This window comes from Rosa rugosa, chromosome 1 (genome assembly GCF_958449725.1).
Source record: "Rosa rugosa chromosome 1, drRosRugo1.1, whole genome shotgun sequence".
Lineage (NCBI taxonomy): Eukaryota > Viridiplantae > Streptophyta > Magnoliopsida > Rosales > Rosaceae > Rosa > Rosa rugosa.
This window is the reverse complement of record NC_084820.1, coordinates 41761185-41786093: the sequence shown is the minus strand read 5'-3', so window position 1 is coordinate 41786093 and position 24909 is coordinate 41761185. Positions and strand designations below refer to the sequence as shown.

General features: G+C 38.6%; 1 protein-coding gene and 1 long non-coding RNA gene across 4 annotated transcripts; both read left to right on the top strand.

Annotated features, from left to right (window-relative positions):
* The first annotated feature begins 1490 nt into the window (after positions 1 to 1490).
* LOC133724944 (small ribosomal subunit protein mS80 (rPPR6)) lies at positions 1491 to 7543 on the top strand. Of its 3 annotated transcripts, XM_062151865.1 has the most exons (4): positions 1491 to 3410; positions 3855 to 3941; positions 6339 to 6562; positions 6699 to 7543. In XM_062151865.1, exon 1 carries the CDS (start codon positions 1686 to 1688, stop codon positions 3405 to 3407), a length of 1722 nt encoding a protein of 573 aa, XP_062007849.1. In that variant the 5' UTR covers positions 1491 to 1685; the 3' UTR covers positions 3408 to 3410; positions 3855 to 3941; positions 6339 to 6562; positions 6699 to 7543. The 3 variants fall into 3 exon arrangements, with proteins under 3 accessions (XP_062007849.1, XP_062007847.1, XP_062007848.1); XM_062151863.1 differs by lacking the exon at positions 6339 to 6562; XM_062151864.1 differs by having other exon boundaries at positions 6339 to 7543.
* Positions 7544 to 15040: 7497 nt separating this feature from the next.
* On the top strand, positions 15041 to 15905 carry LOC133737735 (uncharacterized). The gene is made up of 2 exons (XR_009859883.1): positions 15041 to 15415; positions 15554 to 15905. It is a non-coding gene; the product is annotated as an uncharacterized LOC133737735 (long non-coding RNA).
* Positions 15906 to 24909: the final 9004 nt, after the last annotated feature.

Below are 24909 nucleotides of genomic sequence, written 5' to 3'. Positions count from 1 at the left end.
ATTCCGTGGCCCAACAGCCTAAATTGGGCCCAATCTGCCAATTTGGAATCAAAATCAAAATTCGTAAAAACGAGCAAACCAACCTCAAAGAGGTTCGAACCTTGGTTGTGCCTCGTACATTTAAACAAGGAAACCAATCCTGCTGGAGAAGGATCTTGTAATTATCATTTTATATATTTCTTCACAGATCTCATCTTTTTTTACCTTCCCCTTTTCAACAGTTTATTGGGTAGTTTATTTTATTGTAATTAATTAAATTTGTTATTAAGTACTTTGTACATGAATAAACTACTATTGGTTTTGTCTTAAGAGACCACGATGCATCTCCAATCTTTGCGGCCTCGAGATCCATCGGCTGTTCTTCAGTTCCAGTGGCTGAAGGTAGTGCAGTCCGGGAGGGTTTGTACCATGCCCTTACTTTAAATTCCAAAAAGCTTGAAGTTGAGGGGGACTCCAGATTGATTATCGATGCCATCAACAGAAAGTGCTCGATTCCTTGGCGTCTCCGAACCCTTATCAGAGACATTGATTCCCTTGCAAGCCAGTTTGAAGAAATCTCCTTCAAGTTTGTCCCTCGAGAAGCTAATTTTGTTGCTGATAAAATTGCTGGTCTTGGTCACTCCGCCAGCACGCCGATCACCTGGTCCAACAAGCTCCCTCTTTCTGCGCTTTCTGCTTTTAATTTTGACAAGTTTAGTTCGGATTGTTCTAGAGGTTTCTGTTTGTAATTTCTTTTTCCTCCTCAAAAAAAAAAAACTACTAATTCTTTTATGTACGAGAATTAGTAAAGTATCAAGATTATAAATATCCACTAAATTAAGTTTCAATAAATGTCTGCTCAATGTATAGTTGTGTACTAATTTCCTTTAAATTACACTAATTTATTATGTAATAATATTTGTTTAATGTATAGTTTTTTAAAAAAAGAGTAGATAATTGATCAAATAGACATAATCTAAAGTTTCATTTATAATTTTTATGTTTTTCTCTAAGTTTTCATAGTTTCTATCGAATTTTTATCGATATCGATACTTTCTCAAAATTTCTATTTTTTAAATAATCAATATTTACTCGATCATCGATTTTTTTTTTTTTTTTTTTGGTTAAACCAAGGTATCCCCCACCCGTAGGTAAGGACTAATCCCTCTCGAGCCGGGTCGGACCCCATTTAGGGGGGAAGCTCTCCCAATACTGGCTGCTCCATTCACAAGGCTCGAACTCGAGACCTTGCTTAAGGGGAACAAGCTCCTTACCACTTGAGCCACCAAGCATTGGTGATCATCGATATTTTAGTCATTGCTACGATGTCCTATTGGCCGTCCAGACCCAGCCTTTGAGATACGGAACCGATCTGAAAGAAGGCTGTTAAAAAAAAAAAAAAAAAAAGAGAGAAAAAAAGTCCGGAGGGTGGACTGGGTAGTAAACCAAACGATTCTGTTCCATCAGTGTTGGCCAACTTGTTTGGGGGGCATTTTAGCCTTTTTAGTGCTGTTCTGTCTTTCGATTGGTTTGGTTCATCCAATAGGTTTCGGTGGTCTTTCGCACTTGGCCGAGAACTAGTTCATTAGTGAGGCTTGTAGTCGCTCAAATCAGCTCTAACAAACTTCCATCTCTTCAGTCCGAGAGGAATTGGATTCCTAACACACACACACACACAGAGCCACAAAAAATAGTTGCAAGCAGAGATGTGGAGGTCAGTCGCGGCAAGATCATCAAGAGCTTCTCTTTCGGCAAAGGCCGCACACAACTTCGGTGCAACCCAAAACCCCAAGGTACTCTCCTCTAAAACCCTAGTCCCACTTGCCCAATCTTCTCATTTCCCCGCTAGATCCCCTCCCTGCCAGAACCCCAGGTTCTTCTCTCAGGTCTCAGAAGACCTTAGTTATTCTGATACCGCAGAACCACCGCCGCCACCGTTTTCAGAAGCTGAAAATGACGACGCCCAGATGGACGGTTTTGCCCCTGGGGATGGGGTTGATGGGGTTTCGGAGCAACTGGGTTCTGGTGAAATTGGGGAGTTGGGGGAAGAGGAAGAAGAGGTTCATGAGATTGATGTGGAGAAATTGGAGGGTTTGTTGTCTCTGCTTCATAGTAGTGCTGATGGGTCTCTTGAGTCTAGTTTCAGGGATTTGGATTTGACTCTACATGAAGAATTTGTGGTTAGAGTTCTTGAAACCCCACTTATTGTGGGGGAGAATTTGATAAGGTTCTTCAAGTGGGGTTTGAAGGAGAAACCCGAATTTAGAGTCAATAAGCAGATATTGGATGCTCTTGTGATTGCAATGTGTGGTGAGGTTGTTACCAAGAAAGATATGTATTCTTTGTGGGATTTGGTTAAGGGGGTTGGTGAGAAGGAGGGGAGTTTGTTGAATGTGGATATTCTCAATGTGTTGATGTCTTCGTTCTCGAAATTGGGTGAAGGGAAAGCTGCTTTGGAGGTGTTGAACAAGTTTGATGATTTTGAATGCGTCCCCAGTGCGGATTCATATTACTTTGCGATTGAGGGGCTTTGCAAGAGTTCGGAATTTGATTTCGCTAAGTCTGTTTCGGAGAAGATGATTGGTGCAAGAAGCTCGCCGGATGCTGAAAAGGTTGGTAGGATCGTATCTTGGTTCTGCAAGGCTGGAATGGCGAAAGAGGCCCATTCGGTGTATTTGTTGTTGAAGGAGGAGAAGCAGTGCCGGCCTCGCTCATCTGTTCAATTTTTGATCCGGTCACTTAGTAGGGAGGATGAAAATGTCAAATTAGCTCTAGACTTGCTAGAGGATATTGATGGTGAAGTACGGAAATATGCGATAAAGCCCTTTTCTGCTGTTGTTCAATGGTTATGTAGGATAAAGGATGTTGATGGGGCAAGAAAATTACTTCTTGAGATGACAAAAAAGGGTCCACCTCCTGGAAATGCAGTTTTTAATTCGGTTATCAATGGCTATTCTAAGGCTGGGGATATACAAGATGCGATAGAGATGATGAAGCTGATGGAGAGTAGGGGCTTGAAACCAGATGTCTTTACTTACACTGTTATTATGAGTGGTTATGCAAAAGGTGGTCAGATGGAGGAGGCATGCAATATTTTATCTGAAGCCAAAAAGAAGCATGCTAAATTGACTCCAGTGACTTATCATACACTCATCTCCAGCTTTTGCAAACTGGAACAGTTTGACAAGGCTTTAGAGTTGTTTCATGAGATGAAAGATTATGGGGTCCAACCCACGACTGATGAGTACAACAAGTTGATCCAATCTCTTTGCCTGAAAGCACTAGATTGGGAAACGTCAGAGAAACTGCTAGAAGAAATGAAAGATAGCGGGTTGTATCTTAATGGAATTACGAGAGGTCTCATAAGAGCAGTCAAGGAACTGCAGACGGAGAAAGTAGAGACTGAGAAAATAGTTGCAGAAGCATAAATGGTTAGTTGTTTTTTGGTATTGGTAAGCATGATACAAGAAGAGCGGGCACTAGAATGAAGATTTACAGTTTATTTATTTTTGCATTTTTCACTGCATGTTTCGTAATTTAATGAATTGTACTCTTTAGAAGATGGTTCAATGTTACTGAAAGTGACCTCAGAATTGAACAATTTGTTTCCAATGAAAATTTTGAAGGATGCGTACTTTTTCTTTGAGATTGAAGAGGGTTACTACTTGGTTTTGTAATAACTGCATCTATAATGTAAATTTTTCCATCATGAAATCTCTGAAATCTGAGAATGCGTACTTTTTCCATCATGAAATTCGTTGTGAACATTACTATATTCATTGTTTGCACATGACATCCCATACTGTTGCAACTATAATATTTTTTTCCTTCGAAATTGTAATGGGATATTATCTACTCATATATTCATATTGCAGATGTTATACACACATGTAAAGAAATTTATAGGATCTTGGGACAGAGGGTCTCATGTGAAGCTGTGATAGAGATCGAAAGAAAAACGGGTAAGATTTTTTTTACTTGCTGTCTTGTTATTGTAATGTGTCATATAAAGGTATTTTATTAGGGGACCAAAAATATAATGTTGTTTGTGTTTGTGTTTGGAATATTCAGTTGTTTTAGCTGCCAAATCTATAGTTAAACACATCTATGTTCGGGTAGCAAGATTCTTATGTTGGTCAGTCAATCTAAGTTTGAGTACACATTGTAAATCATCTCTTACCAAGGCAGACTTGAAATTGTTAACTTATTCTGCTACAAAGTAGTTTTCAATAAATTAGCCATCCATCTTATTGCGATATCCTTATTTCATGTACTAATTGGACATATAGGTTGAACTATTTATCGTTCTTTTACTTGTAGTTGGATTTTGAATCTCTCTCTCTCTCTCTCTCTCATTCTACTGTTACCCTTTAGTTCTGATTTAGTAGCTGTGTTTCAATGTCAATTTTTTTGTCCAAATTTCTGTATCTGCTGGAGTTCATTTCTCTTTGCAAATCAAAATTCCTCCATGAGTAATAGATTAATGTTAATGTATGGTACTTGAAGCTCTTTTGATCTACTTGGGGTCAATTTCTCTTGTACTCGAATCTGTTGTGATTTGATTTGGTGGAGTCACTTGCTGTGTCTTTATTGGTTGGATTAAGATTGCTAGTGGCTTTCAATTGGTCTTTTGCTGGATTGGATTTTTTTGTTCGAACTGCTGTGATGCTCAATTGCTTGTGTGTTAATCCTTCATTTCCTTCCGTTTTAGGGTATGCATAATTGTTTCTCATTTCTAACTGGATTTTGATTTTGATTGTTTTTTGAACTTTCTATCTGTATATTTTGTTTGTTTGGTTAATATATCTGTTTAGGGAATTGGGTCTATTTTTATTTGTTGGGTTATGGCTGTCTAGTCTTGGTATCTTTAGCAATTATCTCAGTTATCATTGTAGTTATTGTTGTAGGTTTTGACTCATTTCATTTAGTGTCTGTTGTTTCTGTTGATGGCGTTGCTTAGATGGTGGATCTCAGATGGTTACTGCAAGATTTGGATCTAGATTTTGAGGGCTATGAATTCTAGGATTTTAAGTTAAGAAAAAGCTTAAAATGAAATCTGAAATGGGGAAGGATTTGCCTAATGATAGCTTATGACAAGTAGAGGTTCTCTAAACTATGCACTCAATGACAACCACCACTAGGGCTTCCAGAGAGACCCGATTTGACCAGAATACAAATCTTATGTCAAACCGAACTACTGTGAATCTGGCATGCATGCCAAATCCGTGAAACCAAAAACCCAAATCCATGTAAAAATGAAGCTTATTCGATTCATTTCATAAAATATGATTTCCATCTCCAACAATACTGAAGCTTTTTTCTCTTTCCTGAATTTGTTGAAGTATAGTGGAAATTTCCTGTTGCATTCATTAGTTCCGAACTTAGAAAAGTCTTTTGGAAGCTTTGAGGTTTATAGTGGCCAAAAGACACAAATCATCCCTGGTGTGGGGTGACTTTCACAGCTGTAACTCTCACTTCCGGTTCCCATCGCTGCCGCTGCTGTGGGGTTGGAAGGCCTCATTTGGTTCCCAGATTAGAGGCTTTGAAATGGGAGCTGAATTTCCTTGCCGTGCTTGGTTAGTTGAAGCTTGGGGAAACATGCTGCAGGAAAAAGAGCCCCAAAAGAAAGGAAATTGAAACCCTTCAGCTCCCTTGGGTTTGTTTTTCCCTTCATCTTAGAATGTAAACCGTTCTCAGGAAACCTAATGGGCCTCAGGAGAAACCTGCAGCAGAAGATGAAGCTAAAATGGGAGGGGTGCTAAGATACTAAAATAGTTAGTGCAGCTGACTCGGGTGGCCTTACCTCTTCACCACTCATTGTATTGTCACGAGCAATGTGCTCTGGGATTGAATTAGATGGTATTAGTTGTTCCATAATCATTATTGTAAGGCGTAAAGTAAATATGCATGGGCCTTTCAAATGCAAACTCAACAAATATGTCTTGTGTATACATGTTATCATTCTTGTTAGAACACCTTTCTGACTGATGTGCCTTAAAATTGTTGGTATGTGTTGAGCATAATTAGGGCTCTATAGGAGGATTTCAACATGATACACAGCACACTGAATGTTTTATTGAGCAATTTTCATAAGTAGAATGAGCAATTAGAGATGTGTCTCCTCTTGAAGGCAAATCTGAAAGCATTAAAGTTAAAAAATTACCCATTTCTCTGCATATATGAATCTTCTAGTTGAGAACTGGTTTGTTCTGTTGTTCGAGCTGCCTGAATGTGTTCTTGTGAAATCTGGCCCCTATCCCTTCACTAAACCAAAAAAAAAAAAAAAAAAGTTGGCAACCAAGTCAAACACTAGCATCTTTTTAACTTCCGCTCTGTTGCATGTGGTGTATATCTTGCAGGAATGCTGTATCTCTTTACCATGTATTTTTTTTCTTTTCCTCATCATCAAAATCTTCTAGCTAGCGTCCCACAAAGCTGTGTGTTTCTTTCTTTCTTTGAAGACACCAATTACTAGCTGTCATATGGCAAAAAGAAGGATTGGTCTGCTGTAGTAGACGTAAATCTCTTAAGACAGTTACAATCTACACATTCTAATAGTTTCATACTAACACGTACAATCTTGGTAAGTTTTAAAATTACTTATATGCAAGCTTTTATTTTTCCTGTTTTTGAAATGTATGTCATGAAATTAGTTTTTGCTGATCAGTAAAGATTTTTCTTATTTCATTCCCCAATTGCTTATTTAAATACATTAATAGGTGCATTGGAGACATCAAGATGGTAATTTTGATAGCATGGACACCCAAAGTGTTGCTTACCATCCCCGTCTGAAGCCAGCTGTTGTGTCGTAACTGGAATAGCAAATGAAGGTACTTCCGGACCACCTATTGGTCATATTGATATTGGTGTGACCGAGTGAGTGACGCTGTCCTGGTCTTCGGAGGAACCAAAGCAATTTTCCTGTACTTTCTATTTTTCATTATATATGTTCATCTCTCATGCTTGGTGCATAAGCTTTGCACTGGGATGCTCTTTTGATTGCCTAGCTTAATGTAATAGAAGATAGTAATGACCAAGAGCGTGATTCTTGGTCAAACAGGCACATGAAATGTGTTATTGAAAGTAAAGTGAAGGTTCATATAGAATTAGTCATGGCTCATGACAGAGTCTGGACTTGTGTCAATTAAACTCATCAACTGTGTACCAGATGAAAGTCCAGCACCTATGCACAGCTAGACCGTTTACCATTTCTTTGAATCTTCCTTGACCTGTGAATCCGTCTGTTTTCTCTTGTATTCCGGTCAGATGGAAATCCTGGAAGTGGTGGTTCTGAAATCCAAATCTCCATCAGTACGTTGTCATGTCAAGCTTACCGGTGACGCCAAGTTTGCCCTAGTTGGCATATGACCATCTGTTCCGTCATGGCATTCCTTTTTCCCTAGTGGGGGTTAGAAAATGCATACATAGAACAGATGTATCTTCTTTTTATTTTTACAAATTGGATTTAATTCCATGTGCTAGAAAAGGACTTCCCTGTTAGAGCCTCAGATGTTATATTTGGCCATCAATATGCATGACGGGTAATGAAAGTCCAGTTGTTGCTCCTCTGTTACTTCAAGAAAGCTGCTTCAGCTTCAGCTTCAGCCTCTCGAATTTTCAATATTCTTTTTTATTTCAAACGAATGGCATCTTCTTTTGGATAAGTAGCTTTTAAATTTATTGAAGAATTAAGCTCTCTGAATTCGTATTGAATTCAGAGTATGAATTATGAACTATGAGTATGGGGTGAACATCATCACACAGAATGCAGTATACCTAAATAGTTTTCAAATTCAAAATACTAGAATATTGATGTTATGGATTACAAATTCTATTAAATTAATCAGAAATATTGCTCATACCATATGCATATCGGGCACAAACACCGGAAGTAAAAGGCCAAATTGCCACCGGAAGAGGCTTGCGTTGGCCTGCACAGTTAATCACCCTTGTTTCCAATTACAAGTAGTTTTGTGCATGCAAATTTTACTCCTGCATCATCTGCTAAGAGCAATTCCACCCGTTGAGTTTGGCAGGTCAATACTATTCACTGTTTTTTGCCTTTCATTTTCACCATTTAGGTTGGCAGGTCAAATACTGTTCACAAAAGGTCGCTCTGGGTCACTTTCTGGGTCAATTTCTTGACCTGCCAACTGACATTTGGTGACCTTTTGTGAACAGTATCTGACTTGCCAACCTAAATGGTAAAAATGAAAGGAAAAAAACAGTGAATAGTATTGACCTGCCAACCTCAACGGGTGAACTTGCTCTAAAGCGTGTCTTACAAAAGATGCGAATAAGGGCGCGCACGTTATTAGCATGTCTTACAAAAGATGCGAGTATTCTACTCCTGCATCATCTGCTTGTCTGCTACATGTTTTATTCTCTTCAATTTACTCTGTCGAAAGGCTTTCAGTGTTGTGCCAGTACCTGTTGGCTCAAGTCTTACATCGTCTCTAGTTCTCTTGCTGGGAAAAATGACTTTTTTTTTTTTTTTTGATAAAAGTCCCTCCTACACAAAGTAGGATTTGCAAGTTTGAACTTATTCTGGTTTTACAAATCCTTCTGGAAAAAGATATACTTCCCTAATATGCTAAAGAATTAGAAACCTTTTCAGTGCCCAACTAGGCTAAAAGACACTATAAATAGGGAGAGGGTGGCTACAATATATTCATTCATACAATACTTGATATGTTTCTCTTATTTCAGTCACATTTACGTTTTCTTGGTCATTTTCCTCGCAAAGATGGTGCACACAGATGCTAGGTTCTTGGTCGGTGTGGTTGGGAATGTCATCTCTAGCGGTCTTTTCCTCTCCCCAATTCCTATGTTCGTACAAATATGGAGAAAAAAGATGTGGAAGCTTTTGATCCAAAACCTTACCTTACAACAGTGTTAAACTGTTTGTTCTAGTGTTACTACGATTGTCATTCATTAACCCAAATAGCATTTTAGTTGTCACTATTGATAGAATTGGGCTATTTATAGAGCTCATATATCTGATCATATTCTTCTATTATGCTGCAACAAAAGGACGAAAGAGGGTTACTACATACTTTATATGTGAACTTATTTTATTTGGGGCTTTGGTGGCTGCAACTATGTTGGCAATACCTGAGCATAAGATGGCGATGAATTGACCTTTGAGGGTTGTTGTAGTTAGTGTGATCTGTGAGTTTTTCAATGTCCTCATGTATGACTCTCCATTGTTCAACGTGAGAGATGTCATTAAAACTAAGAGTGTGAAATATATGCCATTCACTCTCCTAGTGGCCAACTTCCTGAATGGTCGTTGCTGGACATCCTATACTCTTATTGGAAAAGTGGACTACTTCATTTTGATTAGCACCGGTCTTGGTGAAATTTTTGGAGTATTTCAATTGATAATTTATGCAATATACTACAGAACTACACCAAAAGACTAAGACCTCTTTGGCAAGACTACTAATGACGTGCAACTCTGTACTAATGTCTAATTATCGCATATCCATCTAATCATAATTGCATTAAAATTATAGGCCTTTAGTTTAATTTTCATATTTTACAAGTACTACTATTTATCTTTTTTTATTTTATCTTTTTGGGATCAATTTTGTAGTTTTGATCAAGTATGTAAAAAAATTTGCTTATGCAGCCAAGGAATTGAGTTGCATTGATATTGAGAATTTCATGCTTTTTCAACGATGTTAAAAAAACAAAACGCAACATCATATTAGAAGAGAGAATAAATTCAAGAACATTTATCCTAGATATTTTTGATATTAAGTATCTACAATAAATCAAATAGAACACTCAAAATTAGATGGAAGAAATTCCAAAATTTCCAATTCTACAACCAAATAACACAATATATTCTTAATTAAAACACTACTTTTTCATTAATCACTTGTTAAGTTAGAAATTGAATTATAACATGAATGTTGGGTCTCAACTCTACAAGATAGGCTCAAAGCCCAATGCATATGATAGCCTCACATTCCAATTTTCATAGGCCACACCTAGGCCCACATGGAAAAGGAATGATGATAAGCCCAAACCTACACTATATATACATGCATCTCCTTTTATTCAAGGTAAGCAACCATTCTCCCATTACTCATACCTTATCTACACTCTTACATGTAACTGACTTAGGCATCGGAGAGTGGTAGACCGACAACTCTGGTCTAACCTTTGACTTTTGTTCGTGATTGATAGGTAATGGAGTCTGGCGATGGTTAGCCCTCTCATGATTCTCGGTTCTCCCATGAGAACCACACAGAAACAAGTACATATATATATTCTAAAAATTAAAAACTTATCTCTGGTATACCCTTCCCGCTACAAAGCTCTAGGCACTTTTATTCTATCCGTTGATTACATCAGCGAGCCCTTTGTTATCGTTTTACCTCTCACTCCTCTCTTTCCTTCTCCTTCTTCCCATTCAACTGCTTTCAGAGGAGAAGTTTTTCCTTTGCTTGGTTAGCATAGCTCCTTGGGGTTTAGCCATGCTTTCTCCTTGGTGTTCTAATCTTCATCAGTAGTCACACTTGAAGATTGGGAGTCATGGCGGTGTTCATGGGTGGATTTAGTTCACAGTGGCGACATTCAAGGAGGCTATACTTGTGGAGTTTCTAAGACAACGGTCAAGCCTCGAGTTTCTCTGGGATGGATGGTTGACATTGGGAGTTCGATAGATCGAGTCAGATCATGCTGCCCACTTTCTTTGGCATTTGCAGGTGGCGGTTCAGATGACTACAGTAACTGTTGTTGTGTGAAGATGGAGGCTAGAGATATTAAATTTGAAGATGACTACAGTAACTGTTCTCATTACGAGTTTTCCATCAAGCTTAGTAAGATGATAACCACATAATTAAATTTGAGTACCACGCGTAATGTTGTTTTTAGTTTCACTCTGTACTCTATAGTTTTTTAGTGTCTCTGTTCTCAAGTGTATGCTAGTGTAATATTATGTGTCCGGAACTTACTTCTATCAAGCCTCTTCTTGGCTAATTCCTTTATAACATTACCACTTTTATCAATATTATCGTTTCTATTAAAACAAAAAAACTAAACTACGTGTATCTTATATCTATTCACGGAATTTTCTCACACAAACATTTAGGTAACAAACTAGTCTCACACAAACATGTGAGGTCCTCCAGATGATTTAAAAGGCACAGCAACCTCATGGGGAGGACAAGTGCCATTCTTTGGTCCTATCGCCTTGATCCCAGGGGCTCCAGGCCATCATATGGTGTGAAGACATATCAACATTCGCCATCTATGGCAATCTTTAGTTCTTCTTCCTTGGTACCCTTGTAGGGAAAACAAGTGAGAATGTTTGGATCCTCCGGCTTCGTGTTATTTGGTCCTTCATGCTTCTTAACCAATCTGAAACCAAGTTTGGCTTTGCCTGGCTTGCAACCCACTGCCTCAACCTAATGGTTCACTGTCTATCAGAAAGCAGATTTCAATGATGTCTAGACTGTGGGAGACATGGCTGCGAAATTCAAGATATATATGAGTAAATTGTTTTATTTTTTGTTCTCTTAGTCACAAATGTTTTCGTTTTAGTGCCCCATTTGTAGTTGATTCACCAAACATCGCTTCAAGTCAATCACCAACTTTATCTTCTCCCATCATTTACCATTGAAGATCTTCTTAAGCCGTCTACTCATCATGATTGTAGCAATAAGGGAGAGACGCCGTCATCAAAGAGAGGATTTTTATGTCTACATGCTTGATCTCAAAATGTGAAGGGTGTGTTGTCCACTTTTTCCTTTTTGACAGAGGTTATTTTTGTCCCACTGGGTTTTTGTTAGTCGGCAAGGTTTTTGATGAGACAATGTGATGAGCACTGATATTTGGACGAGACAAGGGGGAGTGTTGAAGGAAACCTAATGTGTGTGTGCCTGGCCCAAATAAGATTATTTCTTCTAGTTGTACTATGATAGAATATTCTAGATCTCCTAATCTGTATTTGAGTAGGATACCTTGTACTCCAAGATATTGTACATGTAATCCTTTATATAAAGAGACCTCTATTATCAATGAAAACATCTCAGTATTCTCCCAAATTCTCTTATTCTACAACAATAAGAATGAAAAACTAAAATACCAATAATCGTCCAGTACTCTTATAGGAAATCAAAACCACACAGGCACAAACTTGGCTTTCCAACGAGAACTTACAAGTTACAATTCATGTCCCCACTATTATGGAGGATTTTGGATTCAAGTTGAATGTTAATTTGATACTTTCCAAAGATTTTTTTTTTTTTTTGAAAAGTGAATTCATTGAAACTTTTAACGATTACAATCGTTTAGAATGACATCCCAAAAAAACATTGGGAGCAAACACAAGCAACAAACAGCTTGAAGCTAGAGCTAAGCTAGAACAAACCCGAAGGTGTACTACACCAGCAATTTGTTCATGTACAATAAAATACTGATCTAAATCACTTATAGAGAAACTAACAAAAACTGAAGGTAAATTCTCAGCCTCCTCAAGATAATTACCAACAATGAGACCATTGCCATGACCTTGAAATTTGGAGACCAAACCATCAGAATCTGCAATTTGGGCATGCAAGAAAATGGTAGACCAACCACCTTTAAACTCATCACAACTTGCAACACACTGCTCGCCGAAGCACGCAATTGTGGTACTCACAGTGTGATTACGCTGTGATTCTTCATAGAATGTAAAAATGATCAATCTACTTAAATTCAAGAATAACACGCCCAGGATGAACACTGTAAAATTGAACTGCGTATCTAGCATACCACCTCCTGGGTCCCAAATCCTTGGGGAAAGCAAGCCCAAATGGGCTCTGCCATGGGCCGAAAGGAACCCCAGCCAAAAGTTCCAATGTTCTGATCTGGACACCCAAACATTGGGCACCTAAACGTGATTAACCTCCATCATCACCTCTGACATCGACAAGACAGCCACTAGAAGCAACGTCGCTACTGTTAGACGCTTCACCGCCATTAGAAGTCGCGCCACCAGTATGAGCATCACCTGCAACCGCTCGCGCACGACCAACCACCAGATTCGCTACCCCTTCGTCTACCAGATCTGTATCGATCAGCCTTGGTTTGTGATCCACCAAACACTCTCGCCGCTCACTCTCTTGTGCTCGACGCCGTAAACCGACTCTAGAGATTAGCGCTGTACGCCAACTCCAAAGATCTCGGTATCCCGGCACCCCTGTTTGCCTTTGACGTCGCTACTAGGGAGAAAACCCTAGCAGAGCGTTTTCTTTCTAAAATTTGATACTTTCCAAAGATGTCAGACAATTACCATGACAAAAAATAAAATTTTATTCTCACCAAAAGAATAAAATACAAGAAAATTTTCCAAAAAGGAAATGAAAAAGGAAAGAATCAACAAAAATATTGAAAATTCACAGCGGTAAGAAATACCAATGCATGTACACCTGGTGGCATTTCCAATTTTACAATGCATGTATAATACACACAATACAATGCATGTATGTTGTGGGGTTTCCAATTTTACAAAACTACATATTCCATTTGAAATAATTAATTATCTTCTTTGTATACATATTAATTGAATGAAAACAATTGCATCACGTCACATGTGTTTTGTTTTTGAATCAAAGTAATCAATTCCATTAATCTCAAGCCAAAATGGCACAGATACATACATTCCCTTGCTAACTCTAGGGCAAGTTTAGGACGTGGTATGCTAGCACCACCCATTAGACAACCAGTACTCAATTATTATACCCAAGCCTATAACTATGACAAAACTAGGACACAGTAAATAGGCATAGTTCAATACAAAACTAAATTCTCTCCTTGACATCCAAACTAGGGCTAGGAGGTTTGGTCGGGTCCACCCTCCTAGATCCCAAATACGAAACCCCATAGAATTAGATCCTAACAGTTTGGTCCACACAAAGGCCCAAGTCCAAAAGGTATTCTTATTTGTTTTGGGCACCCAAAGCCCAATCAACTTGGGCCATACAAGTGATCTGGGCACCCAACCGCAATTGAGTCCACCTTTTCCTGCACCGATTACGGCTGCCACCGCCGCACGCTTAGGACGTCGTTCATCAAATCTCCGACTCTTTAAGCGGAGGGGCTCTCTTGCAGGTTGGAGTCTTCGAAAAGCTCTGGCCATCCCTTCGTGGAGTACAAAACTTCATATAAGAGTCGCAAATTCCTTCACCACCGCCCACTGAGAACCGGGCTCTTTCCCCTGCCATGATCAGACCACTGGTAGATCATTCACCGTCACCCAATTAGACTTCGTCCATGCCAGCAATTCCAGATCCTCACCAGCCTTGAGTCGTGCTCTGCTTGGTTGAATTCGATCTAGATCCTGGACGGAGGTTTCCCCGGTTACCAGCCTCCATCGCAAAACTTTGTCACCTGCAAATCGATCATTCTTTCCGAAGATTGTAGAGAGAGAGATTGATTGAGAACCCATCGAATGAAGTCGAGGTTGGAATACCCCGAGAAGACAGTGAAAAACAGAGATAGAGACTCTGCTTTGTTGGAAAAGTGTGGCTTAGATTAGAGACATTTGGAATCCTACATCAGAAAGGTGAAGATGCATCCTTGGGTTATAAGGAATGGTACCACACACACTAATGCCGAGACCTTTTGTATTAAAACCCCATACCCGTTCTACATCGGGTGGCTAAAGTGGGGGGAGTATCGGCATTATTGGATCCGTGTGTGTGCGACTCATTTGCCACTTCTGCACAAGAAACTGGTATCAAAGCATAGTTTTGGTCATTTGTGATTGTTGTCGAGTTGATGTGCTTGTGTTTGTGAGCATGTATATATGGTTTTACAATTTGTATCAGAGCAATTTAGCCCGAAAGCCCTGAAGACCGGCCCGACCCGTCACAACCTGGCCCGTACGGTCCGGGCCCTAAAATTTTTTCACGCGAAACGGTTCGGTCGGGGCCTGAATTAGATAAAGACGGTCCGGGCCCGGGCCTGGTGTTTTCAGACAAAAAAAGCCCGTCAGGCCCTTATATACCATTATTATGTATTTTATTAATTAATTTATTCTCCTTATCTCCTTATTCTTCTCCCACGCGTCCTTAACTCCTTATTCTTCTCCCCACGCGTCGATACTCTCCTCCTCCTTCTTCTCAAAAAAATACTCTCTCCTTCTCCAGTTCTTTCTTCTTCTTCCTCCTCTTTACTTCTTCGGATCTTCCTCTTCCGCTAGACGACCTCGCCATCAAATCCTCACATTCGCTCTTCTTCAAGACCCTCAAATCTCGAGGCTGCGACCTCGATTTCAAGAATTGATTCGTTTTGGACCATTTGCTTCTGCTTCTTGGTTTTCGTGCCCTCGCCGTTTTGGTTCTCACCGTCTTGGAAATCGGTGGCGTATTTTTTTTTCCGGTGGAGGAGAAATTTGATTGCTTTGAACTCTTCTTTTGGGGCTGTCAATTGGGTGGAGGTAAAGTTTTGTTCTTTTGCTGCTTCTTGGTTCTGGGTTTTGTTTTGTTCTGCCCAAATTGAAAAGGGAATATCTTGGAGGTGGGGTTGATTGTGGTTTAGATGATAGCTTCATTCTTGTTTATTGTTTTGTTTATAGCTGGGTTTGGATAATTTAGTTGCTCGCCGACGATCCCAAGATCCGGTTACAGAGGTACGGCCAGCTCACCCATGACTCCTCGATTTCAAGCTCACTGACGATCGTAAGATCGGGTTTTTGCAGAAGATACAGACCTAATTCTCAAATCTGAAGGAACTGGCGGCTTTGATTCAACGGATCGATGATTGCTTTTACTGATTGTTTGATGCATGTTTTGATTTTGAATCTTTGTGTAGTTTATGTTGAAATCTGAAGGAAGTAATTTTATGTTCTTGGTGTACTGAGAAGAATTCTGATGGATTTTGACTCTGATAACGTTTTGATTCATATTGCAGTACTGTAAATTCATGTTCTTGGTTTTCTTGATTGAAGAAAGTGACTTTGAAGTGGGAATTGCAGAAATTGCAGAAAACAAGTATTTGGGCCCGAAAGCCCGGAAGCCCGGCCCGAAATAAAACGGGCCGATCCCGGGCCGGTCCCTGTTGGTTGCAAAACGGGCTTTGGGCCCGAACCGTAAAAAACGGGCCGGTCCCGGGCCCAGTAAAAATTTAGTTGGACCCGGCCCGTGCCCACCTACACAAATATGAATTTAGATTTTGCTTGACATGAAAATCGTTTTAGGGTTTTGTAAAACAAACAAACCAATTTTTTTTTTGCTTTAAGGGTTAACAGGCCTTAAGCCTGTTAACAACTCTAGGCCAGTCATAGCACGCGGACTATCCAAGCCCAAACCCGACCAAAACATCAAGAATAGGTGACCATTGTATCACAACGGTTAGTTTTGATCAAGACGAAGGTCTGGGACTGGATTCGGAAACGCGCGAGATGTTATCATCTCGAGAGGGGATTCAAAACCCCGATTTCTGTGAATCAAGAAGCCAATAGAGTCGATTGCTACATCTGGATATCAAGTTCATGCTTCTGCTGAGATTTTTAGCAGCAAATTGGGGAAAAAGCAAAATCAGGTTTTTCTATGAAAATTGGTTTCGATTCATAGCATGATAATTGAGTTTTTGATTGTGCTCAAGAACCCTAGTTGCATTCCCGGCGTGTGTTAGGTTAGAGTAGATGGTGACCGGATGAAATTTACAATTCTTGATTGTTATGTGGTTTCTTAGAATCGAAACAACTTTGGTTGTGCTTGAATATGCATGATGAATTGATTGCTTATATATGGTATTGTATCTGTGATCGTGTGACAATGTATGAAGAATAAGAATCTCCCAAAAACTTTACACATTGTAGAAATTGACAGATGCAAGAGCTTAATTTTCTTATAAAGACAATGATCTGGGTAGAAGATAAAGTTAAAAGCTCATGAGTTTTGTGTTTTTCTGTTGGCATAAGTGAACATGGTGCATAAAGCATCCGTCATTGATGTTGGCAAAAAACATATGGTATAACAAAACTAAAATTGTGTCTTGCATGTGTTTTAAAACCATACTTTTGTTTATCTTCCAAAGAAGTGGTCAAGTGTAGTTTTAGAATACAAGACAGCAATATGCATGCTTAATGGAAATATATTTGGATACTTGGAAATTTTTCTTCTGTCTAAAGATGTGGATGAATGTCCTTGGATAACATATTTTGATTAAGCATGGCATATTGATAAAGAACTACAGGATATTAGGCTTCTACTCAAAAGTGATGCTTAATATTGTTTTATGTATGGACTGACATGAATGCAAGTATGGATTGTTTAGGTTTTCTATATGATCTTGTATTGGATTGTTCTTGTTTTAGTAGCTTAAAGCTTAATAAAACACAGAAAACTTACAAGTTATTTTTCTTTACAAACTGAGAACTCACATGAATTTTGTTTTGCTCCTTAGGTAACTCTTACATGAACTTGAACAGTGTCTTGATGCTAACTGGAACCAACTATAGAGCTTGGCTAGACTCTGTAAAAAACTACATGGGAATGCATGAAAATATAGACTATTGCTTTACTGAGGATAAGCCTGCAAAGTTAAATGAAAAGAGCACCAAGAAAGAAACTGATCTTTACAAGAAGTGGCATAGATCCAATTGAATGGCTAAGAACCTCATCCGTACCTCTATGTCTAAGACTGTCAGGGAAGTATAGAAGAGACTGAGCTAGCATAAGATTTTTTGGAACTCATAGCTGCTAAGTTTAAAGAAAGTGAAAAAGCAGAAGCAGCTAGGCTTACTAAGGAGTTTCATGATTTGAAGTACACAGGTTCAGGGGGAGTTAGAGAGCATATAATGAGATGATCAACATAAATGGCAGACTTAGGGAGCTCTTGATGGGGGTTAGAGATGAGCAGGTAGTGCATTATGCACTGCATTCCCTACCTAATAGTTTTAGTCATCTTAGAACCAGTTACAATTCTCAAAAGGGAAATTTGACTCTAGATGAACTTATATCCATCTGTGTGGATGAGGAAGCTAGGATCAAGGAAGAAAATGAACCTGCTACAGCCATAAATCTCATAGAGAAGCCTAAGAAGAAAAAACCCCAGAACAAGCTAAAGCCTACGAGAGCCATAACTAAGAGTTCAACAGCTGCAGTGGCTAAGGAAAATAAGCCATTTAGATTCAAGTGCTACTTTTGCAAAAGAGTAGGACACATGAAAAATGACTGCACTGGCTACAAGAACTGGTTAGCCAAAAAGGGTAAGATTTTTTCTAATACAGTCTTTTCTTTAGAAATTAATCATATAAATGTTGAACCACAGTCTTGGTGGATAGATTCAGGCTCACCTATTCACATTACTAATTCCTTGCAGGGATTCATAAGGAGGAGAATCCCAAAAAGTGATGAAGTGAACCTGTGTGTGGGAAATGGCATGAGAGTGGCAGTCAAGGCTATTGGCACCTTCAAGCTCGATTTAGGATTAGGAAAATTGTTAGTTTTGGACAATGTTTTTTATGTACCTTCCATTAGAAGGAATTTGGTTTCAGTTTCTCTTTTAGTAAAATCTGGTTGTAGACTTGTTATTGATAGTAATGGAATTCTTATTTCTAGAAATTATGTTCAAATTGGTTCTAGTGTTATTATGAATGATTATTTACAGTTAAATTGTTCAATGGCTCAACAAGAAATTTTACTTGTTGAAGATAACACAAACAGTACTAGCACTTTAACAGGTGTTAAAAGAACCAAACTAAATGAAAAGTTTGCATTTTTATGGCATAGAAGACTCGGCCATGTTTCAAAAGAGAGACTGAAAATTTTGGTGAAAAAGAAAATCCTAAATGAACTTGATTTTTCTGATCTAACAGACTGTGTGGAATGCTTTAAGGGAAAAATAACCAACACAAGAAAGAAGACTGCATAGAGAAGCCAAAATTTACTAGAACTCATACACACTGATATATGTGGTCCTTTTAGGCATCAAACTATCTGTGGGAATGTGTATTTTATCACATTCATTGATGATTTTTCTAGATACAGTTATGTTTATCTACTTTCAGAAAAGGCACAAGCATTGAAAGCCTTTCAAATCTTTAAGTCTGATGTAGAAAATCAACTAGAAAAGAAAATTAAAACAGTGAGATCAGATAGAGGTGGTGAGTTCTATGGCAAGTACACTGAATCCGGACAACAAAAGGGTCTATTAGCCTTGTTTTTGCAAGACAATGGCATTAAAGCTCAATACACAACACCCTATAATCCACAACAGAATGGTGTTGCAGAGAGAAAGAATAGGACTCTTTTGAACATGGTTAGATGCATGATGTGTACAACTGGTTTGCTAAAATTTCTGTGGGGTGAGGCTTTAAAAACTGCAAATTATATTTGCAACAGGACACCTAGCAAAGCTATAGAAAAGACTGCTTTTGAGCTTTGGTGTGGCAGGAAACCTAGTCTTCATCACTGCCATGTTTGGGGATGCCATGCAGAAGCTAGGATTTATAATCCAAGCTTGAATAAACTTGACCCCAAAACTGTTAGTTGCTATTTTATAGGTTATCCAGATAAATCTAAAGGCTATAAATTGTATTATGTTCATCATTCACCTAGGATTTTTGAAACACATCAAGTAAAGTTTCTAAGTGAAAAAGTTCACAATACAAATTTTGAGGATTTAACCTCAGATTTTGAGGAAATTGTGTCAGATGAGAATATAAGTATAGCATTGCCTTTAGAACAAGAACCATTAGCAACAGAAACTGTTACAGAAAATCAAGATGCACAAGATCAAGTACCTGATCAAGAAATGCATCTTGGTGATCATCAAGCTGAACCAGAAATTTTACTTGAACCAATCCCTGATGAAGAACCTCAAAATCCTCCAGTAGCTCAACCTAATCCTGAAAATCCTCAGCCTAGAAGATCACAGAGAACAAGAAAACCAACTTATAGGGGGGAAGAGAGTGATTACATTGTTTATCTGCAAGAAGCAGAAATTGAAATGGACTGTGCAGAGGACAATGATCCAACTACATTTAATCAAGCCATTGAAAGTAGTGAATCACATCAGTGGCAGCTAGCAATGGAAGCATAAATTGATTCCATGAGCCAAAATGCAGTTTGGGAATTAGTTGAACCTGACCCCAAACAGAAGCCTATCAGTTGTAAATGGGTTTTCAAAACCAAAAGTGATGCAAATGGCAATGTAGAGAGACATAAAGCAAGATTAGTTGCCAAAGGTTTTACACAGAAGAAGGGCATTGACTTTACTGAGACTTTCTCTCCAGTTTCTACAAAAGACTCGTTTAGGATAATCATGGCTTTAGTGGCTCATTTTGATATGGAGCTGCACCAGATGGATGTTAAAACAACTTTTTTGAATGGTGAACTAGATGAAGTGATTTATATGAGGCAGCCAGAAGGTTTTGTACAAGCTGGAAGTGAAAACTTAGTGTGCAAATTAAGAAAATCAATTTATGGCCTAAAACAAGCTTCTAGATAGTGGTACAAGAAATTTGATTCTATGATCTCTACTTTTGTATTTACATAAAATCTTGTTGATGAGTGTGTTTATTTAAAGACAGTTGGGAACAATTTTATTTTCCTAGTTCTCTATGTGGATGATATACTCTTGGCTAGCAGTAACCTAAAATTACTTAAAGATACCAAGAGCTTTCTGTTAAGGAATTTTGACATGAAAGACTTAGGAGAAGCATCTTATGTACTAGGTATTGAGATTAAAAGAGATAGGGCACAGAGACTACATGGTTTGTCTCAACAGAATTATGTTACCAAAATTTTAAAGAGATTTGGTATGGAGAAGTGTGCAGCTGGAGAAGTTCCCATGTCCAAAGGAGATAAACGAACCAAGAAGCAAAGTCCCAAAAGTGATGTTGAGAAAGAGAATATGGAGTCAAAGCCTTATGCCAGACTTATAGGAAGTCTCATGTATGGACAAGTCTGCACTAGGCCAGACTTGTCTTTTGCAGTAGGAATTTTATCAAGGTTTCAATCCAATCCAGGCCATGAGCATTGGGTAGCTGGGAAGAAAGTGTTGAGGTACTTGCAGAGAACCAAGAATTACATGTTAGTGTATAGGCAAGTGGAGGATCTAAAACTTGTTGGATGTTCAGACTCGGATTTTGCAGGGAATTATCTAGACTCCAAGAAGTCAACTTGTGGATATGTGTTCATGCTTGCAGGTGGTGCCATTGCTTGGAAGACCATGAAACAAACACTTGTTTCAACTTCCACCATGCAAGCTGAATTTATTGCAGTGTATGAGAATGTGTTTGAAGGACTTTGGATCAGGAATTTTTTGATGCAGACCAAAGTGTTAAGTCACATTGTGGCTGGAACACTTGTGATTTATTGTGATAATGAAGTAGCTGTTTTCTTTAGCAAGAACAGTAAAAGATCAAATAATTCCAAGCATATTGACCTAAAGTATTACAGTGTTAGAGAAAGAGTAAAGCATGTTGAGATAGCTGTTTTGAGTATTGACACAAATTCATAGCTAGCAAGTTTCGGATTCTATCGCGGTTCATGTTGGACATGATCTTCATTGGAAACCCTTAGAGAGTTAAGGAAAACCGCTGAACACTTGAAATTCGAGTTTGAGATGAAGAATTTTGGGAGAACACGATTATGTCTCGGTTTGGAACTTGAGCATCGTGTTGATAGATGCTTAGGCATTTTGACAAGGTCAAGCCTTCAAGCACCCCTATGATCGTTCATAGTCTTGATCCTGAAAAAGATCATCTTCGTCGATGATGACAAAGATGTGCTAGAGGCAGGAGTGCCTTACTTAAGTACAATAGGCGCATTACTGTACTTAGCTCAATGCACAAGACCGGACATCTCATTTGCAGTGAACTTGTTAGCTAGATATAGCTTTGCGCCAATGCGACATTATTGGATTGGTGTAAAAGATATCTTTCGATACTAGAGATGTACGACTGATATGGGCATGCTTTATTCCTACAGAGAGACGATGGATTCAGACCCATCACACACAAGGAACGCCACCAACATTGGCCTGCGTCCTCTATCCCCGTCCCAAAACGATAAGTGTTTTGGAAGGTTTTGCTAATGTTGGGCATCTCTCTGACCCACACAAAGGTCATTCCCAAACTGGTTAAGTGTTCACCATGGGTAAATACCGTGATATCTTGGAGGTCTACAGAACAGACCCTAGTCATTATATCTTAGAACCATGCAGAGATTATTGCTCTTCACAAAGTAGTTCGTGAATGTTTATGGATTGAATCCATAATTACGCATGTTCGAACAATTGTGGTTTGAAGTCTACTACAGATGAGCCTACGAACATTTAGGATAATGCTGCTTATTTTGAACAAATAAAGCAAGACTACATCAAAAGCGACAACACCAAGGATAATCAGCAATAACAGACTCTCCTCAAGATCAAAGTGAACTAGGTTCGAGCTGAGGCCAGTGTGGCAGACTTGCTCACTAAGTCATTGCCTAAATTCCACTTTCGAGAAACATGTTGGTAGCATCGTTTGCGGAAGTTATCAGAACTCCCATGATCGTTGTCATCAGGGGGAGATGCAGACATCAGGGGGAGGTGTCTACATGTATGGTCTCGAAACGTGAAGGGTGTGTTGTGCTCTTTTTCCCCTTCGACCGAGGTTATTTTTGTCCCACAGGGTTTTTGTTACTCGGCAAGGTTTTTAATGAGGCAACGAGATGAGCACCACGTTTGGAAGACACAAGGGGGAGTGTTCAAGTAAATCCAGAATATGTGTCCGGCCCAAACTCTAGGTTACTTGACCTAGTGGTAATAGGGTTTTAATTAGAGATAATCTCGGAGAATCTTAGAGATATCCATTCAATGTATGATTACATTTCCTTGTACAATTCAGATTCTATGCATTGTAATCCTCTATTAAAAGAGTCCCCTATTATCAATGAAAACACACAGAAATTCTCTCCCAATTCAGTTTTCCTTAAACAATATCTATAATTCTATAAAAGAAGAAAAAGAAAATAGTGGAAGGAAAAGGGGCCTCCCAAAAAAAAAAAATACAAATGACATGCAATGTGAATCAAATTTGTATCACTGGGTTGAAGAATGAAATTCGGTGCCAACTGAACTATAAAACATTCATGCAATTGGGGCCCTTTCACACAAATATATAGTAGCAATAAGAATTAGGGATAAAATCTGTTTAGTCCCTATACTTTGTCTCTCTCATCGTTTCAGTCCTTAACATTCTAATTTAATCTAAAAACTCCCTAACCTCTCAATTTCCCTCCAATAGGTCCCTTCCGCGTCAAATTAGGAGTTGACCTTGGGTGAAATGTCCAATATACCCCTCTGTTATTTCTCCCTTCCTTTTTTCCCTTTTTTATTTATTTTTTTTCCTTTTTAATTTCTTTTTTTCCTTTTTAATTTATTTTTCTTCTTTTTTTCTTGTTCCTTTTTATTTTTTTTCCTTTTTTTCCTTTTTTTTTTCTTTTCGTTCTATCTACTTTCTCCTTCCTCAACCCACCAATCCCATTTCGATCAAACTCCACAACCCATCTGTTTCTCTCCCCAAATTGAAACCAAACCCAGTAAAGACCTAGCTTGGCGGTGCAGAGATGGACATCGAGCAAAAGAAAGAGGCTAGGAGTTGATTGATCACTGTTACTACTCACCTACTGTTATTCTGTCAACATAAATACATTGACTAACTTAGGCATTGGAGAAGAGAAGACCGCCCAGCGCGGTCTCCCTCTGACGCCTGTTGTATTTTACTTGACAGATAGCGGAAGTCCTAAAGACATCACAAGTAGTGGTCCGCTCACCGAACCAGCGTTAACCAAGATTCAGGCTACCGCTCAAATCTTAGACATTAACAAGAGAAAAGAGGAAAAAAAAAATACTCTTCTTACCTTTCCTATTAATATAACATTCAATTGTTTTTGAAATTCATTATATTACCTGTTGGATCATAATTCATATACATATTTGTGCCCTAAAACATGAAAATTACATGTTCTAAAAGTCCAATTTAATGTTGACTAATCCAATTTCATTATTTTCCTAATCTTGTACTTTACTTAATTTTTGTGTTTATTTATATATATTTATTTTTCTTATCATGTTAGGAAATAATGGAGAAGAGAAAGTGAGCTAGACATTTTCCTACTCCGGTTAGGAGAAAGTGAGCTAGACAAGAAAGGAGGGGTAGCCACCTGACCAAACGAACTCTGAATGAGTTGAAACTCTCCAGTTTCATCCTAGACATCTCAAGGATTATTTGTTATGAAGAGTGCCAGAGCTAGTTTTGAGTAGAAAGCCTTCAAACAGTCAATCCAATCTTCTGAAAGACGAAAACTAGAAAACCTGACCTGTACGTATTTCAGAAGCATTTACGGCCGAACTACAATGAATTTAACTCTGAGATTTTACCAGGATGATCTAGACTCATGGAGGAATATTTGATATGAAGAAGTCAGAGGCCCATTCTGAATCCTTGATGGAGATATAATTGAAGGAATAAAGGGGCAGAAAGTGACCTAAAAAACAGCTCAACATATTCCCACCAACATGAAGAAAGCTAGATGCTTTTCTCTTTTTCCTTGGACATATTTTTCTACTCCATTCTCTTTAATATATCATCATCACTTCCATATTTCTGCACCTTCATGCTTTGCTTTGATTTCATCATTACTCCATCTTTTCCATATTTTACAAACCACTTCCATACTCCACTTTCATTATTTTTATTTCACTCATCATTTCACTCTTCTTTTTCTTCCCTATATAAACACCTTCTCTTCTCACTCTCAATATCACTCATTCCACCCTATTACATCTTCTTTCTCTCTTCATCTCCTTCACAAAACCTCCATCTCCACCTCCCAAAATCCAAACCCATAATATCCATACTCCTCAACCTCCATCACCACCACCATTACTCCATCACTACCACTCAAAGTTGGACAAAGGAGCATCATATCTTCA